Here is a 19,316-nt window from a genome sequence, read left to right as displayed (position 1 = left end):
GTTCGTAGCCTAAGTCTTTTTCACTGAACCCACAGCCAAAACGCATAGCTGGGGACTCAGTATGTGTTCATGGATGTTCCTTGAATGAATAAATAAGAAGCCACTTATGATGGGAAAAATGCGCTGCAGGCCAAGAGATCCCATTAACTTTAACTGGGGCTTCTTCCTGCTGAACCCTAGGTCCCTCTGCCCTGAGGGCTTGTCCCTGACTCCAAACAGGTTTTCAGGGCTGTTACAGGCTGTCTTGGGGCAGAGCCCAGGGAAAAAAACAGAGCCTATGGTAGCGTTCAGAGGTTCAGGCCTCCTTCCCCAGCAGCTCCCCATCTCTCTGGTTTCTTTGGAACTTTGAATGCTTCACTGAATCTTGCAGAAGTTCCCATCTAACCACCAAACTCTAGGCTCACAAAAGTCAAGAGGTTTTAGGGTTTTTCTTTTTTTTCCCATCGCTCTCAAAGAATGATTGTGTTCCATTAGGCTGTGGGAGAATATATCGCCTACCACATCCTTTCAGTTGCATAGTTAAGCCTGGTGATTCTGACCCAGGTTAAGAACTCCAGTCACAGAGAATGAATTCATCTGGTAGCCCAGCCTAACAAGGAGGCTATGCCCCTTCCTTTCCAGTTCCATTCCTACATACTTCCTAAACTCACCTGTCTCACAGGATTCCCTTCTTCCACCCATTTTCAAGTCCCTCCTCCCATTATCCCCTCCTGAAATCTCTACTAAAAACCACTGTGCACACCAACCCTTCTCCCTCCCATGGCTCTGCTGGAATCTATCTCAGTTTACCTTCCTCCCCCTTAGATTTCTCCTACACTGGAGGAGGCTCTGGAGCAGAAGCGGCCTTACAAACCTCTGAATTTCCTTGCCCGGCAGTGCTCAAAGATGGTGGAAAAGACCGAAGCAATCTTTGAGGAGAATCAGGAAGAAGATTCCAAGCGCAAAGCATCAAAGACAACAAAAGCTACCTCTAACCTCTTTAATCCTTTCTCCTTGAGTGGGTGTGACTGGAGATTAGCAATAAACCAGGCACTGGCTAAGGAGACACTCTCTTCCAGGCTGGGGTCTCCTATAGGCTGGTGACTTGACCTAACACTGCCTAGATTCCTGGGTTTTGCCATCTTCTCTCACACTTTCCTTTCATTGACACACTTTCTTTTCCAAAGCATATGTTTTAAAATTGTGCTTTATGGGGTTTGGGATATTGGGTGAAAAAGGTGAAGGGATTTAAGAAAGAAGAAAAAAAAAAAAGCCCAGAGAACAGTATAGTGATTACCAGAGGGAGACAGGTGTTGGGGTGAGGTGGAAGAGGGTATAAGGGGAGATAAATGGTGATAGAAGGAGAATTGACTTTGGGTGAACATACAATATACAGATTACGTATTGTGGAATTGTACACCTGAAACCTATATTATGTCACCCCAATAAATTCAATTAAAAAGCTGTGCTTTACATCACAGCCTATGCTGTAAATTTGCTATAAAGAGCTTATTGTAAAAATAAATAAGAGGATGATGCTATTAAAGTATAAATTTAGTCACGCATTCTGCCAGTCTCTGAGCCTAAGGCTTGCTCTCTCTTTGCTAGGGTTAAGGGTCATTAAAGACAGCCTAGCACCAACCTACAACTTTCTCCTGGATGCAATTGAAAGCATTAGAAGAGGTCTGCAAAGGAAACAACTTTCTCTCTTCATGATGGCATATCCTGGGGCCTCTTTGCATCATCCTCAGGGGCACCACACTCCAAAAATGGCCTGGAGACGTGGGTGTTAGGCCTAGGCTGAGAATGAGCAGCTGCAGAGGTGAGAAGAGTCTAACCTTGTGCTTCTGCAGACCACCAGAGGCATTCAAAGCCTTGCTTGTCTTTCTGCCTCTCCTACCCCTCTGCCCCTCAGTCACATTGCCCTAGCAACATGGTCTGCTGTGCTGCTCCTCCTACAGGCCATGCAGGTTCCAGTTTCCAGACCTTTGCTCTTTGCTGTTCCCTCCACTCTATGGCCAGGCTAGTCTCCCCTTGCCCTTCTAGTCTGGGCAGAAAGGGTTTTTCTTCCTCTATGAGTAAGGCACAGAACCAGACAGGGATTCATGGGAAAAACAACAGAACTGTGCCCATCAGGAATGAATGACTTTGGGTGAGTGACCCACTGCTCTGAGCCCATTTTGCTCACCTGCCAGTGGAATTAATCAGACAACCCCAGCACCTACCCTTCAGGGCTGCTCTGAGTATTAAATGTGGCCTAATACAGAGAGCCCTCAAATGTAAAGGGCTCAGAAAGGGTCAGGAAATGGCTGCTCTTATTAGCATGACCCTCTCCTCTTTCCTGAGTCTTCCTGGAAGGGGAAGCAAGAAGCTCAGTCCTGGGGCCATGAAGACCCATGATCAATCCCAACTCTGCTTCTTAGAACTGTGAGACCTTAGACAGAGGCTTCCCTGCTCTGGGCCTCAGTCTTTGCATCTATAAAGGGGAGGTAACATCCATTTCTCCTGGCAGGGATGCTAGTGAGAGTTGGAAGAAGCCTGTGAAGGTTCTGAATGGAGTCTCCTCCAGGGTGACCCTCGGTAAGTGTGAACATTAGTTATTAATGAGTGCAAAGGGCTCAGCATGGCATCTGGCCCACAGATGATGAAAAGTAGAAACTGTTCTTACGTGTATTTATTTTAAATCATTATTATTTAACTCTGCTACCTGCTCCTCACTTGAAAACTCAGACATGGCTTCCTCTGCTGTGTTTTGCAATAGATCCCTCAAACCAGCCCAGTGCATGTTTTAACCTCTGTGTAGTCCCTGACTCCCCTTGGTCCCATATCCCTCACTTTGAGTCTCCAGTTCTGAAATATAATTGACAAATCTATTTTATCCAGTAAGGGCTCCTTTTATTCATTTGGGTTGGGGTTTTGAAACTTGGTGCAATTTTATAAAGTCAAGGGTGCCAGGAAAGTGAGCCTGCCAGGTGCAGAGAAGTGCAAGAAGCTTGCGGAATCTCCCGTCCACGGGTGCCCTCAACTAGCCTATGATCACGGCTGTTGGCCCTCAAGGGGCCAAGTGGAACTCCGAACAAGATCAGGGTGCCTGTTCCGTGTGAAGCCAGGACCACTTCCACCTGTCCTCCTCATATACAACAGTGTGCAAGACAATCTGAAAATATCTTCACACGGGATCACAGAACCAGCTCCACTTGGCATCTCCTGGTCTAAGAAGCGTTCTGGCCATGCAGGAAGGGTCAGGCAGTTTCCATCCTACCAAATGCCAAGGCATCATCAGCTGCCTCTAGCCCTGCCAGCCCAGCCTTCACACAGGTGTCTCCTCTGCCACCTTCTTCAGGAATCCAGCAGCCAGCAGGGAGTGCTGGGTAGCCTCAGAGCCATCTGTGTCCCGGATCTTCAGGTGAACTTTCTGGTTGGTCCTTCTCCACTCAGAGTACAGCTGGCAATGATAGCGGAAGGAGACCTGTGGGCAGGGCAGGGATGGGTGGGAAGGCCAGCCAGCAGACCGCCACCCCAAGGGAAAAAAACTGGGCCCCTGAAGCACTGGCCCAAGGCCGGGCGCAGGCTTCCAGAAGCAGAGACAGCCACCAGGTCTTTTTCATACAGACTGTGCACACAACCCCATTCACTCTCCTGGGGAAAGTCCCCACCAGCATTCAGGGCCCTGCAAAGGGGGACAGTCTCTCAGAGGGTGAGAGTGAAGTGGTACAGCCTCTTGGAAGGGATTAAATGTCAATGGATCATGGAACTACCAAAACTTGGAAGCCACCAAAGTGTAGGTAAATAGATAAACTTTGGGACATCAGATAATGAAATATTATTCAGCACTAAAAAGAAATGAGCTATCCAGCTGTGAAAAGACATGGAGGAATCTTAAATGCATGTTACTAAGTGAAAGAAGCCAATCTGAAAAGGCTACAAACTGCGTAATTCTAACTCTGACATTCTGGAAAAGGTAAAAGTATGGAGAGAGTAAAAAAAAATCAGTGGTTGTCAGCAGTTGAGGGTGGGGAAAGAGGAATGACTGGGTGGGACACGGAGGATTTTTAGGGCAGTAAAACTACTCAATATGATACTGTAATGATAGATACATGTCATGATACATTTGTCCAAACCCATAGAATGAACAACACATTAGGATGAACCCCAATGTTATCTATGGATTTTGAGTGATAACGATATATCAATGGAGATTCATTAATTCTAAGAAATGTACCCTCTGGTGCCATGTTGATAGTGGGGTGTCAGGGTGGGGACTATGTGTGTGTAAGAACATATTAGAACTCTAATAAATAAAGTCTATAGAAATTATTTTTAAGTAAATGTCAATAGTTCATACTCTTTGACCAAGAAAATTCCAAAAAACATTTGCACGGGTGGTGCCCAAAGCACTATTCATAACAGTACGAAAAAAATGGAAGAAAAACAAACATTGGAAAGCACCTCAGATCCTATCATGAGGGATTAGTTAAATCAATATTATACAGCCATAGAATGAATGACAGCTGGCTGGCTGCCTTCTTCTTTTTAAAGAACACTAGCAAAGAGGAAATAAGCAGACTGCAAAGCAGTACCTATGTCATCCTATTTGCATTTTAAAAAATACACACACATACACGCACACATGCTGGTAGATGCAATGAAAAATATTTTTTGAGGAGACAATGCCCCAGCTGGTAGACGACAGTGGTTATATCAGTGGGGTGAGACATTGGCGGGCCCTTTTCTCTCCAAGCAAGGGTTCTAAGGCCTGCCAGAGGCCTGTAACAACTCCTCCGCCTCAGTCTCCCCCTCTCTCTTTCAGCTGCTTTTTCTCTCATCTCTTGATCTTCCCCTCTCTTGGTCTCTCTCATTCTCCTGCTCTTTCTCTCTGCCTTTTGGTCTTAGTCTCTCTGTGCCTCCATCCTGTCCTCCCCCCTGCCTCCCTCCTTCCCTCCCTGTTCCCCTTTCCCCCCAGCCCAGCCCAGTCTGGGTGGTCTCGTGGATGACAGGGCCTACATTCAGCACTGATGATCTGGTACCCTGGTCTCCTTGGAGCAGAAGGCTCACCCCCAGCTCAGGCTTCCCTAAACCATGGTTAGGCTCGGAATCTAGAGTTTCACCCAGGGCCACATGGAGAGACAGAGAAGGATTCCCCCCCAAGCCACTGACCAAACTCCTGGCCTGGCTGCCCCAAGCTGGAGACTCCTAGACACCTGCCCTCCGGCTGACAGCCACTCACCAGCGTCCAGAGGACATAGATGGTGAAGAGGGCGATGGTGAGGGCAATGAGCCCCACGGCCTCAAGCCGGCTGTGGAGCCGGAGGTGGTCCTGGGCCCCGCGCAGGCACAGCCAGCCCGAGATGGTGGCCAGAGGCGTGATGAACAGGAAACACACCATGTCACAGCACAGTGTCCGCTTCTCTGTCCGAGGCCCCGGGTCCTTCAGCCACTGTGGGGGGTAAGGAAAGGGGGGAGCTGCTGAGAGGGCCTACATACCACCCTCCTGCTAGCCCCAACCTAGGGATGGGGTGCGAGACCTCCAGACCCTGCGCCTCATGACTACTGGGCCCTGTAGGCCCAGCCTCCTGCCTGGCACCACACCCCCTCCTTCCTTCTTACAAGTACTTACTAAGCCTATGCTGAGCCAGGCCTTGCTGGGCATCTGTGCCCCACTTTACAGAAGGGGGAACTGAGAGGCACAGAGGGGCTGACTCATCTGTGCCAACTCGCCCAGCTAATCTCCCACAAAGCTGGATCGGAAGCCAGGAAGTCTCGCCCCACGGCCTGTGTGCCCTTGACCACTGTGCTACACCACCTGCCACAGATGACTGGCCAAAAGAAAGGCGCTTCACTCACGAAGTTCTGGTAAGCAGGACAGAAAGGGTCCCTGCCCTCCTGGAGCACCAATGCTAGTGGGGTGAGGTACGAAATGGAGTGGGTGTTCAAGGAGGGGAAGGCCTTGCCGAGGAGGTAACAGTGAGGACCAGGTGAGTGGAAGGAGCCATGTGAAGAATGGGGGAGACAGCACTCTAGGTGGCAAGAACAGCAGATGCAAAGGCCCTGACTTGGGAGTGTGTGACCTGGACAAAGTACAGCAGGGAAGAGGCCCATGTGGCTGGAGCATGAGGGAGAAGGGGCTCCAGAAAGGGCAAGCTCTCCCTCCCACTGTTCTCCTAAGAGCCCAGCTCCCAGGTATGCCAGGGCCCTTCCCAGGAGCCCACGTCGCAGCCCAGTGTCTCACCCTGCTGCTTTCAGCCACCCCCTGCCAAGCTGGGCAGGGAGGAGCCTGAAGGGCATCCAGGTAGGCAGCAGGGCCCTAGGGAGCAGGAAGATACCAGCCACACCTGGGAATGCCCTGTCTCAGTCCTGACACATCCCACTCAGGCTGAAGTCTGACTTCCCAGGCACGGGCCACAAAGCCGCCTCCTTCCAGGCTACCACCCCCACCCTTTAATTCAGTCCACGCTAGCCATTGGGCTTTGTCTAAGCTCTTTCTAAACACTAAGCTCTTTCTGGTTTCAGGGCCTTTGCACTTGCCGTGCCCTCTGCCAGGGCTGCCCTTCCTGGGTTCCTCAGGTCTCAGAGGTCACCTGAAGTGACCAAATCGGGGAAGGGGCACACTGTTTGTCGGGCCTAGAACTTCAGGCTGAGTTCGCCACCCGCATCAGTGGACTCTGCCAGGGGATGGGAAGAGAAAAAAGGCCCACCGTTATAGAGAAGCTGCTTCTGTAGCCCACCAGGATCCTCCAGGGCAGTTTTCTCATCTGGACCCATGCTTGCCTTCCTCCCCTTTGCCCATTCCAACCAAGGCTGCTAAGCATACCTCTGTGAGGGGCCGGGGCCGCTTCTCCACTGCAAACTCTGTGTGGCACAGCTCACAGTAGCTGGTGTTGGATGAGGAAAGCCATCTCTCCAGACAGCTCTTGTGCACGGTGCCCAGTGTGCCAGTGCAGCCACACGGAGACAGCAAGCTCTCCCCATTTGCTCCCTCATGACAGATCCGGCAGAAGGGACCATCGCTGGACAAAAAGATGAGACACATGAGCAATCAGGCTTCCTGCCTATGCCTTCTTCACTACTCACTGGATTACAAGCCACTTAGCAAACTCCTATTTGTCCTTCAATACCCAGCTCCAAATGTCCTTTCCTTTGAGAAGCCTTTCCAGACTCCCACAGATGGAGTGATATACTCTCTCCCCAGGGTTCTTGCAGCACCCTTTTATACCTGTCTGCCCAACATCCACTCCTTTTCCTGCAATACCACACTGGTTGTCCTGGGCAATGGCCCTGCTCTTAACTCTTGGTCTTCAAGGACTAGGGCAGAACTGATGACACCCCTGATGACTTCAGGCCTGACCAATCAAAACACTGCACACAGTTGGCCACAGGACCAACTCAGGTCATGTGTGATGCAATCAGAGCCATAGGGAATTAATTGCTGAAATTCTTTGTTCCCTGCCCCCCGCCCCACCATAAACTACAGGCAGCATGACTGATGTAAATCTGAAGCTTCTGGTGGTGGCAGCCTGGTTTCCATGTGGAGTCTGTGAAGGATGCCAAACAGAAAAACAGAGGAAAGTAGAGCCAAGGAAGAAACAGGGAAGGACAGATTCCTTAGGAGATCGATCAGAGGAGCTGGACCTAGCCATACCTAAAGACCATGCTACCTGAAAAACCTATATGCCCAGGGAGAAGAGCTCCCCTGCTCCTCCGGTGGGGCTCAAAAAATAGACATATCAAGCATCACAGAGTCCCTTCAGGGAAGTCTCAATCCTAGCCAGTCCCTGGGGATTCTGGTCCTTCCTGGGGTAGCTTGGGAGGCTGGGGGTGTGGCCTTCGTGGGCCCAGAGGCTGTCTAGCACATGAGTCATTGTTTTCCAGACATTTCTGCCCAGAGAGGACTGTGGAACATATGAAGGAGGAGGAGCAAGAGAGCAGTTTTCCAGAAAACACCGGTTTCCCCTTGGAAACTGTTTTCCATTCTTTTCTCAGCAGTTCTGCTGGAGGGGTAGACCCAGGCTGCTTAGAAACCAAAGATCTGAGCTGACCCCTCATATCTGCCTTCTATCTACAGTCCTGCATAGGGTGTGGCTTTCTCACACTCCTGGCTACATTCTCACCTGAACCCTGATACTAGCCACTCCCCCAACAAGTTCACAGGGAAAAAAAACCCAGCTCCAGAGCCCAGTCTTGGGAAGTGGAAGTGACAAGAACCTTGAGGAAGAGCCATGTCAGTTTGGGGTCTGTCCTGGAAAATTCTATTTTGGAGGAGCAAGTTCAGAGAGAAAAACAAAACAAAACAGATTTGTGATTGAGTACTTATGCACTGAGTGCTATTTGAAATTCAACATCTTGGATTCATTTGTCTCATTCTCACAGGGAGCCTAGGAGGAAGGTGCCCCATTTCAGAGATGGGGAAACGGGGGCTTCAATGGGTAAACTCAATTATGCAATTTCTCACAGGTAGTCATCTGCAAAGCTGGGAAATCTTGCTCCAGGACCTGTGTACCCTTGGCCGCTATGCTACTAACACGTATGCTGCCTGCCACAGATGGTGGGGAAAGAGAAGTGGGCTTCACTCAGGAAATTCTGGCAGGAAAATAATGCCCATGATACAGATGGGAAGGAAATGGTGTAAGGAGTGGGTGTGACATGCACAGACCCCAGTGCACTGTCCTGAGAATGCTCCAAGCACAAGAGGAGAAGGGAGAATGTTGTCACATCACAGGAGATAAAAACTGGGGGTAGGGGTGGGGCAGTAGGGGAAGACCAGGTGGAAGGGCTGGGGATACAGAAATGCTCTGGGAAGTTTCCAGAAGGGCCTAGGCCCACTCACGGACTAGTGGTCAGGAACGCCAAAGGTGCAGGGGCCAGAGGGGCCCCAGATGCTTGCTCCAAGCCTGAGCCTTGGTGGATTATCCTGGGTCCTGGAGACACCACCTGGGCCTTCCTCTTTGGCCTCTGCAGGTTTAAGGGTCCAAAACTTTCTACCCAACCTAGACTTTGCCGTGAGCCCTCAGGAATCAGGGTCTCCTTTGAAGCAAAATGGAAGGCTTGATTATCATGAAGGCACTGAGTATTACATCTTTGAGCCCACCCTGCTGTTCTCAGAGGGCAGAGGCTGGCTAGGAGGAGTTCCAGAGGGAAGGGGTGGGCAGGCAAATGATAACCTGCTTGCACAGCCTCTACCAGTCTGCACTAGCTGCTGGCAGCAGCAGGAGGACCCTCATTTACTCCTGGGGAGACTGGCCAGGAGGCTGGAGGGCCATATTTTTATGTGATAACTGCTCTTTGGAAAAACAGCAGCTTTCTCTCTAGGAAGAGCCAATCTCCCCTGGCCTTCATCCTGGACAGGTTGGGGTTGAGTTGCATCAGAGGCAGAGGGGAGGAGAAGCTGTGTCAGAGTGGCTCAAGGGCCAATCAGGAGGGCCTGGTGGTCTCAAAGGGCATGGCGGTCCTGGCCACCAGCTTGCGAGCAGAGGGGATGCTCTGCCCCCCTATTGCTTGCCTGGGTCTCTGAGGGCTTCAGGAGAGGCTGGTGGGACCCATGAGCTTCTTCCCTGCTTCTCCCTCACTCTCACAGGAGCCCTGGGTTCAAACCTCAGTTCTACTCAGCGACACAGGCAGGTAGGGGTCTGCCTCCCTCTGGGCCTTAGTTTCCCCATGTATCAAAAGGAAGGGTGGGGCAAGGTGGGCTCAACTCACTCAGTGTCCCTCACAGGCCCCTTGTTGGGAAAACCCAGCTTTAGTAAGCTTTCTCCCCACCCCTCTGCCCAGGCAGCTCTGGCTAGGAGGCCCCTGGGCTTGCCAAGTGTCCCCTACTCCCAACCAGAACACAGTCTTGCCTTCGAGGGATCTGATTGAAATACAGACTTGAAACCCAACACCCTGTAAACTTGTGTAGCCACTAAAGAAAACGATATGGAAATTCCTCAAAAAATTAAAAATCAAGTTGTCATATGACGCAGCAATTCTACTTCTGAGCATTTATCTAATAAAATCAAAAACACCAACTCAAAAAGACATGCAGAAGGAGCTTCCGACCAAGATGGAGGCGTAGGTAGACACACTGTGCCTCCTCGCACAACCAAAAGAAGGACAACATTTTAAAAACAAAAAACAACCAGAACTGACAGAAAATCGAACTGTATGGAAGTCCGACAACCAAGGAGATAAAGAAGAAACATTCTCCCAGACCGGTAGGAAGGGCGGAGACGGGCTGCTGGGGCAGAGAGGACTTGCAGTGGACCCAGTGAGGTGGCGGATTGTGGAACGGGGCAGGCAGTGCGGCAGCTAGCAGACCCCGTGGCCCCACATTCACACGTAGCTAAACTGGAGAGCGAAACAGACCACGCAACGCAGGGCTCCAGCACGGGGGAAATAAAGCCTCAAACCTCTGACTGAAAACACCCGTGGGGGTTGAGGCATCAGCAGGAGAAACTCCCAGCCCCACAGGAGAGTTTGTTGGAGAGACCCACAGGGGCCTAGAGCGTGCACAAGCCCACCCACTCGGGAATCAGCACCAGAGGGGCCCAGTTTGATTGTGGGTAGTGGAGGGAGTGACTGAAATCTGCCAGAGAGTGGAGCAAGCGCCATTGCTCCCTATCGGACCCCTCCCTCACATACAGCATCACAGTGCAGCTACAAACATTACCTCGCCCCAGTGAACACTTAAGGCTCCACCCCTTTAAGTAACAGACGCGCCAAGACAAAAAAAGTGGCCCAAATGAAAGAACAGATCAAAGCTCCAGAAAAAATACAACTAAGCAACGAAGAGATAGCCAACCTATCAGATGCACAGTTCAAAACACTGGTAATCAGGAAGCTCACAGAATTGGTTGAATTTGGTAACAAATTAGATGAAAAAATGAAGGCTATGGTAAGAAAGACAAAGGAAAATGTACAGGGAACCAATAGTGATGGGAAGGAAACTGGGACTCAAATCAATGGTGTGGACCAGAAGGAAGAAACATCCAACCAGAAAAGAATGAAGACACAAGAATTCAAAAAAATGAGGAGAGGCTTAGGAACCTCCAGGACATCTTGAAACGTTCCAACATCGGAATTATAGGGGTGCCAGAAGGAGAAGAGGAAGACAAAAAATGGAAAACTTATTTGAACAAATAATGAAGGAGAACTTCCCTAATCTGGCCAAGGAAATAGACTTCCAGGAAGTCCAGGAAGCTCAGAGAGTCCCAAAGAAGCTGGACCCGAGGAGGAATACGCCAAGGCACATCGTAATTACATTACCCAAGATGAAACAGAAGGAGAGAATCTTAGAAGCAGCAAGAGAAAAGGACACAGTTACCTACAAAGGAGTTCCCATAAGACTGTCAGCTGATTGGCAAGAAGTATTCCAAGTCATGAAAGGCAAGGACCTACATCCAAGATTGCTCTATCCAGCAAAGCTATCATTTAGAATGGAAAGGCAGATAAAGTGCTTCTCAGATAAGGTCAAGTTAAAGGAGTTCATCATCACCAAGCCCTTATTATATGAAATGTTAAAGGGATTTATCTAAGAAAAAGATATAAACGGTAAAAATGACAGCAAACTCACAGTTATTAACAACCACACCTAAAACAAAAACAAAAGCAAACTAGGCAAACAACTAGAACAGGAACAGAACCACAGAAATGGAGATCACATGGAGGGTTATCAACAGGGGAGTGGGAGGGGGAGGGGGAGAGAGGGGGGAAAGGTACAGAGAGTAAGTAGCATAAATGGTAGGTAGAAAACAGACAGGGGGAGGGTAAGAATAGTATAGGAAATGTAGAAGCCAAAGAGCTTATAAGTATGACCCATGGACATGAACTATAGCGGGGGAATGTGGGAGGGAGGGGGTGTGCAGGATGGAGTGGAGTGAAGGGGGGAAAATGGGACAATTGTAATAGCATAATCAATAAATATATTTTAAAAATTTAAAAAAAAGACACATGCACCCCTATGTTCATTGCAGCATTACTTACAGTAGACAAGACATGGAAACAATCTAGATATCCAAAAATAGACAAATGGATAAAGAAGATAGAGTAAATATACATAATAGAATATTACTCAGCCATTAAAAAAATGAAATCTTACCATTTGTGACAACATGAATAGACCTAGAGGGTATGCTAAATGAAGTCAGAGAAAGACAAATACCATATGATTTCACTTATATGTGGAATTGAAAGAACAAAATAAATGAACAAACAAAACAAAACAGAAACAAACTCATAAATATAGAGAACAAACTGATGGTTGCCAGAGGGGACTAGGGTGAAGTGATGGGTGAAAAAGGATAAGGGAATTAAGAAGTACCAATTTCCACCCTGGCTGGTGCGGCTCAGTAGCCTGAGGCCCACCTGTGAACCAAAGGGTAGCCAATTGATTCCCAGTCAGGGCACACGCCTGGGTTGCAGGTCAGGTCCCCAGTAGGGGGTACACAAGAGGCAACCACAGATTGATATTTCTCTCCCTCTCTTTCTCCCTCCCTTTCCCTCTAAAAATAAATAAATAAAAACTTAAAAAAAAAGAAAAAGACATACAAACTTCCAGTTATAAAATAAGTCATGGGGACATAATGTATAGCGTAGGGAATATAGTCAATAATATTGTAATGACCATGTTACTAGACTTATTGTGCTGATCACTTTGTGTACGGTATATAAATGTTAAATCACGATGTTAAAAAAAATCATGATGTTGTACACCTGAAACTAATATAATATTGTATGTCAACTATAATTTAAAATAAAGACAACATAGCCCTGGCTGAGTAGCTCAGCTTATCGGAGCCTTGTCCCACACACTAAAAGGTTATGGGTAAGATCCATGGTCAGGGCATATACTCAGGTTGCAGGTTTTTGTTTTTTTTTTTCTTTTCTTCTTCTTTTTTTTTAAAGATTTTATTTATTTAGTTTTAGAAAATGGGGAAGGGAGGAAGAAAGGGAGAGAAACACCAATGTGTGGTTGCCTCTTGCACGCCCCCTACTGGGGACCCAGCCTGCAACCCAGGCATGTGTCCTGACTGGGAATCCAACCAGTGACCCTTTGGTTCACAGGCCAGCACTCAATCCATTGTGCAGGTTGATCCCTGGTAGGAGTGCATATAGGAGGCTGCTGATTGATGTCTCTCTCTCATATCAATGTTTCTCTCTCTCTCAGTCCCTCACTCTCTCTTTAAAATCAATAAACATATCCTTGGGTGACAATTAAAAAAATGTAACATAAAAAAGTAAAATAAATAAATAAAAGCATGGAAACAAACAAACAAACAAAAAAACTGTCTTGGAGAAGTCTGGAAGGAAAACCCCCAATCTCATTTGGGCTCCAGCAAGACTTCCTGGAGGAAGTGACACCAGGCAAAGTGGCAGTGAGCTGCTTCCAAAGCCCTGCAACGCTTCCATCTGCTTCTTTTTTATGTTTGAATGAAAACTTAGGAATTAATTCTGACACCTGCCACAATATGAATGAACCTCAGGGACATTATGCTCAGTGAAATAAGCCAGACAGAAAAGGACAAGTACTGTGGGAAGCCACTCATATGAAGTCATAGAGGACCCAGACTGGTGTGCCTCAGTAGCTTGGGTGTTGTACTGCAAAGTGAAAGGTTGCCAATTCTATTCAAAGTCAGGGAACATGGCTGGGTTGCAGATTCGGCCCCTGGTCAGGGCACGATTGGGGTGTGTAGGAGAGGCAACTGATTTCACATTGATGTTTCTCTCCCTCTTTTTCCCTCCCCCTTTTTAAAAAATAAATAAATAAAATCTTGAAAAAAAAAAGAAAGTAGATGTGGATGCTAGGGGCTGGGGGGTTAGGGAGGAGAAGGGGGTTTATTGTTTAACAGGGACAAAGATTCAGTTTACAAGATGAAGAGGATTATAGGGACAGATGACAGTGATGGCTGCACAACAATGTGAATGTACTTAGTACCACTGAACTGTGCACTTAAAATGGTTATGATGGTAAACATTATGTGTATTTAAACACAAAAAAATTAGGAGAAAAACTTATGAATTAAGTCATAGCAAAGAAACAATACATTAAACTTGAAAAATTGGTGGCTATTTTAATGAGTTCAGATGGATTTAAATTTGTGCGGGGTTTGTTTTAAAACTCTTGTCCTTGGAACTGATGACAAACTGGTGAACCAGGCAGATTTAGCTCACAGGTTGGTCTGGAAGGCCAACGCCGAGGTTTAAACACATTTCTGGAATGCCAACAAGGTGGCAAACCCACTTGTGGGCACTTTGTATCTCCAATTTAGAGATATGGGGGTGAGGCAACTTGTCCCAGGTCACACAGGGAGGGAAGGCTGCCCTCAGCATGTCAGCCCAGGCGCTGGGAGTCACCCTCTGCACTTCTAACCACTTCCTCACACTGGCTCTCCAAAACATGAGCTGTTCACCACATTTTATCTTCTGATTGTACATAACAACCTGGAGCTTTGGCTTTTCCTGAAGAATCATACCTGCCTAGCCTGGGCTCATTTCCCTGACCCATCCAGATGGTTACATTTCTGACCCCAGACTGGGAGGAAATCGCTGGGCCCAGAGAATGAGTGGTGGTAAGTATAGCTGCTCAGTCACTACTCACCTTGGCGTGTCCAAGGCCCGGATGACAGTTGAAAGGAGCCGGCCTTCCCTTGAAGTCACCTGCGCCACGTATTGGGGTGGCCCGAGGCCTGTGGCCTCCACGACCTTGGAGAAGGAGGGGCTGTTGGAGCAGTCACACAGGGAGCCAGGCAGATGGCAGCAATCACCCGTCGTCATGGCCATAGGGAGCACAGGGACTTCAGAGCCCTAGACCCATGGTCCCAGGAGCCTGGGGAGAAGCCAACAGGGAGATGAGGGGCAAGGCTACTGGGCTAGACACAGAGCAGGGTTTGAATTCAGCAATCTCAGCCTCAATTGCCCAGTCTGTAGGATGGGGCTTTGTAGGAGCTGTGAAGATTCAAAGAGATCACACATACAGCTCAGCCCAGGCCTAGCATACAACAGGGACTTGTTATAATACCTCTAAGTCTCCTAAGAAAAGCCAGCCCTGTCCAGCCTTCAAAACTTGCAGGCTACCCCCAAATTCACATTTCCAGATATGGTAACAGCACCTAACAATTACTGAGCACCTGCTGTGTGGCAGGCCCTCTTCTTGGTGCTTTCCAATGCCAGAACCATGCCCACCAACCATGAGGAGACCTGTTCTCCATGGACTGAATTCCCAGGACTGAGCTCAGAACAGGTTAGCCTGCTTCTAAGTGCAGGTTAGCCTGCTTCTGTGTGAGGCAGAGCAGACCTAGCAATCTGGCCCCACAGACAAGGATGGTGAGTGACCTTGACCAGTCTGATTCATGGCCTCTTGTACAGCTGTGAACTCCCTGACACTTCAGTCCATAAAGGAAGTGGCCCAGGCTGGGGAGGACCTTGGCAGCCCCTGTCCCCACCACAGCAGCTGCTGTAAGCCTGGAGGTGAAGCCATGGCAGATAGCTGGAGCCTCAGGCAGCAATTGAAGTCAGCTCTGGATGGGTGACTTGAGTAGAGTTTGGGACCCCACTCTGGGGTCTGACCTGCCAGAAGGAACCCTTGTCAACCTCCTCATCCTTCCCAGAACCAGACAGAAACTGTGCATGTTTCCCTCTGAGAATTTCATAAAATTACTAGGTGCCCCTCTCGATGCCTATGGAGGTCAGTGCAGGTGCCCTGAGGCTAAGGGCCTGTCCCCAAGTTACCTCACCCTTCATCTCAGGAGCTTTGAGCCAAGACCTCAGAAATACTCACTGTGTAACCCACAGTCGGCTTTAACCAACTACTGCCAGTTCAAATCTGAGACCCAAAGAAACAGAGTCGGGGGACAGCAGAGTAAGTTATTGACTAACATTTTGCACCAGGACAGTCTGCCTTTCAAGCTGCTGCCTCAGCACTGGAGCTCAGGAGTAAATTTGAGAACTGCAGGTACAGCCCACCTTGACTTCAAGAGACCACAAGTGATTGACCACAAGAATTGGTGACCTCTGAATAGCTCGACCAGCAGTGGTGTAGCCCAACATGCCCTTCTGAGCCTCCACAGTAAGGCCAGATAAACAAGTATCAGCCAGAGGAAGGAGAAGCAAGGAGGAAGGGTGCCAGATGGAGATAACACTGAGGGACAATGGCCGGCCTGCCATGTTGTGTACACTGCTGTCCCTTCTATGTGCCTGCAACCAGAATTTCCAGCCCAGAAGTCAGCAGAGGAGCCAGTGGCCTACCCAAGGGAATGCTCCTACCCCTCCAAGGATCAGCTTTAAGCTTCCTGCGAGGATTTGGGCATTATAAGAATCATCACAGCTCCTGTATATTAGCTCTACCATTTCTTTTACTATCGGGGAGGGAAAAACTCACAGGTAGATCTGCAAATGGCCAAAATAATAACATCAATTGCCCTGGCTGGTGTGGCTCAGCAGACTGAGCACTGGCCTGTGAACCCAAAGGTCACTCGTTTGATTCCTGGTCAGGGCACATGCCTCGGTTGTGGGCCAGATCCCCGGCTGAGGGGGTGTGATAAGCAACCAATTCTCTCACATATCAGTGTTTCCCTCCCTCTATTTCTTCCTCCCTTCCCCCCCCTCTAATAAATAAATAAATAAATAAATAAATAAATAAAACCTTTTAAAAAATAAATAACAGTAATTACTCTTAAGGACTTACTGCATACTGGCACTTTATTAAGCTCACTGAACTCTAAACGGTTAAGTGTCCCCTTCAAAGGTCACCTCCCCAGACAGGCCTTCCCTGACCATCCCAGCTAAAGTTTCATTGTCCATATTATTGCCTTCACAGAATGGGCCCTGGTCCAAGATGCTCTTATTTTTTCATCTACTTGTATAACCATGTCTGTCCTTCATGCTTCAGTGAGCTCTGTGAAGGAGGGACAGAGCTGGACTTGTTCCCTATTGTCCCCAGCACCTGGCCCTATGTCTGGCACAGAGTGGCTACATTAATTTCTCAGCCCCTACTCTATAAGAACAGACCTGTGTTCTTAAGAACAAGGCCCCACCCTGACCCATGTGTCTTGGCTGGGTGTCGTCCCACAGAGTGAAAAGTTGTAGGTTTGATTCCCAGTCAGGGCACATGCCTGGGTTGCAGCCTGGTTCCCAGACAGGGCAGATGGAGTGAATGTGAGAGGCAAACAATCAATGTTTCTCTCCCTCTCTTTCTCCCTGCCTTCCCCTCCCTCTAATAATAAAATCTTTAAAAAGGCTAGACACAAGGTTAGAATGACAGTCTGCACTCATCTCTGGGGCTGCTGGGCAAACTTGGCCCAGTGCCCTGGAGATGGATTTCACTGAGTTTTCACAACAAACCTGTGAGGTAAGTCCAATAATTACCCCCACTTGAGACTAAGGCTCAGACAGGGGCCGTTACTTCCCCAAGGTCACACAGCTAAGAAGAGACAGTGCCAAAATTTAAAATTAGCCCAGTGAGGGGGTCTGGGACTCAAAAGAACTGTTTTGGGGTTTTTTTTTAAAGATTTTATTTATTTATTTTTAGAGAGAGGGTAAGGGAGGGAGAAAAAGAGGGAGACAAACATCAATATGAGAGAGAAACATCAATTGGTTGCCTCTTGCGCACCCCCAACCAGGAACCTGGCCGGTAACCCAGGCATGTGCCCTAACCAGGAATCGAACCAGCGACCTTTCAGTTTGTGGAACAATACCCAACCCACTGAGCAACACCAGCCAGGGTGATGTGGGTTTTTTTTTAAGTCCTGACTCTGTCACTGATGCTGTGTGTCCTGGGACAAGTCACTTGGCTTTTCTGGGCCTCATCCTTCTCTGTAAAGTTGGTGGACTGTGTCTGCTGAAGGGCTTCCTGAGAAGGAGCCCCCACAATCAATTTCTCCAATGAAGTGAAGCTTGCCCTTGACTGGGACTGTCTGGGTGATGCTATGGCACCACAACCTTTCCACAACTGCCCCAGTCTCCTTTTATTGAAGGCAGGAAACTGAAGGAAGTCAGAGGACCCTAACTCCCCACAGTGTGATCTGAAGCCAGCTGCTTCAGTCTCTGGCTTTGGTTTTCTCTTCTATAAAATGGTAGTCAAAGTATGCCCAGCTCAAAATTACATAAATATTAAGAAATCAATAAATATTACCTCTTATTATAATTATCATCAGCTTACAGAACTGTTGGGTTTGATAAGATAAAGCACAGTCAGAGCATGGCACACAGTAACTGCTCAATAAATACTCACTGTTTTTTTGCGGGGAGGGGGTTGCTTCGTTTTGTTTTGATAAATGTAGAGCCTGTGAAATGCATTCATTCCCCTTCACTCACCAGAGAGAGGCTCCTATGTGCCCTTCAGTAGGTAATTCCCTGGCCCTGCATTGGAGGTCAGGTTCGAATACCGGCTCTGCTCTTACTTGCTCTGTAGACCTAAGCACAAACTTGATCTCTCTGAGCCTCGATTTCCTCATCTATATAACAGGGATCATATCTAGTACTTGCACCTATTATGAGCCCTTCAGGACTAAATGAACAAATAATACAAACTGTTTCGAGCACTCATTAACAGACAGGCATTCTACTAAGCAAGTCCTTGCTATACGGTGCCGGGTTCACTATACTTACTGTTTTCCAGGCAGAACCCCTTTGAGGAGGAGGTTGAGGAAGGATATTGGCCACTTACTAACCGCCTACTGTGTGCCAAAAGCTCTCTTCATCAGCCACCTCCTGGATCAGCCCCATTAGGTTGGCGCTGGGATGACCCATTTTCACAGATGGGGAAACCGAGGCTCGGACACCTCCCGCCGCCCTGTAGAGGCCGCCCCAGGAACTGCGATCCCCTCGTTCAGGGAAGGCAAAGGCCGAGGGTTGGAACCCGGCCGCCCCGCCAGGGAACCAGGCTCGGGCCTCGAACTCGGAGATGACCCGCGGACCGACGTCCTCCGACCCCAGCAAGCCACCCACGCCAACCTGATCCGCGGCCGGGCCGGGAGGCCGCGCAGGACCCTCCGCTTGCCCCGGCCCGGGTCCCGGCCCGGCCGGTCCAGTCAGCGCCGCTCGCTCAGCTCCGGCTGGCACCTGCCTCTGGACACCGCCCGCTAACCCGACATTGCCACGGCCCAATGGTGAACCAGCCTCTGTCATACTGGCCAATAACCGTGCACGCCCCGCCCTGGGAGGCGGGGCCGGAGGCGACAGGGTTATTCTGGGCCTCACAGGCCACGCAGCGCCGCAGCTTCTAGCTACGCCCCTGCCGCGCCCTAGCTCCGCCCCCCCCAGTCCTGCTCCCAGTATTGGCCCCTCCCCAACCCGGCGCCCGGCCTGAGCGGGACTATTGGCGCCACCTGCCGAGGACCCGTGCTTGTTAATAATAAAACCGTTATAGA

At 49.0% G+C, this 19,316-nt stretch overlaps 1 protein-coding gene across 5 annotated transcripts; it reads right to left on the bottom strand.

Annotated features, from left to right (window-relative positions):
• Positions 1-2,490: 2,490 nt before the first annotated feature.
• MARCHF2 (membrane associated ring-CH-type finger 2) lies at positions 2,491-19,057 on the bottom strand. 5 transcript variants are annotated; one of them, XM_053930604.1, is made up of 5 exons: positions 18,556-18,869; positions 14,549-14,776; positions 6,791-6,986; positions 5,207-5,416; positions 2,509-3,448 (listed from the first exon to the last, which is right to left on the bottom strand). In XM_053930604.1, the coding sequence occupies exons 2-5, from the start codon at positions 14,728-14,730 to the stop codon at positions 3,290-3,292; spliced, it is 747 nt and encodes a 248-aa protein (XP_053786579.1). In that variant the 5' UTR covers positions 14,731-14,776; positions 18,556-18,869; the 3' UTR covers positions 2,509-3,289. The 5 variants fall into 5 exon arrangements, with proteins under 5 accessions (XP_053786583.1, XP_053786579.1, XP_053786582.1 ...); XM_053930607.1 differs by having other exon boundaries at positions 18,614-18,869; XM_053930605.1 differs by having other exon boundaries at positions 18,618-18,869.
• Between the last annotated feature and the right edge of the window lie 259 nt (positions 19,058-19,316).

This window comes from Desmodus rotundus, chromosome 9 (genome assembly GCF_022682495.2).
Source record: "Desmodus rotundus isolate HL8 chromosome 9, HLdesRot8A.1, whole genome shotgun sequence".
Lineage (NCBI taxonomy): Eukaryota > Metazoa > Chordata > Mammalia > Chiroptera > Phyllostomidae > Desmodus > Desmodus rotundus.
The sequence above is the reverse complement of the archived record's forward strand: the minus strand, read 5'-3'. Positions and strand labels throughout refer to the sequence as shown.

Bases quoted from the DNA above. Each gene is read 5' to 3' on its own strand.
- MARCHF2 (XM_053930603.1), bottom strand. From the start codon at position 14,730: ATGGCCATGACGACGGGTGATTGCTGCCATCTGCCTGGCTCCCTGTGT. The intron at 5,417-6,790 runs GTATGCTTAGCA...TACCCCCCACAG, and splicing joins GGCCCCGGCCCCTCACAGAG to TGGCTGAAGGACCCGGGGCC. The intron at 3,449-5,206 runs GTGAGTGGCTGT...CCCTGCCCACAG, and splicing joins TCTATGTCCTCTGGACGCTG to GTCTCCTTCCGCTATCATTG.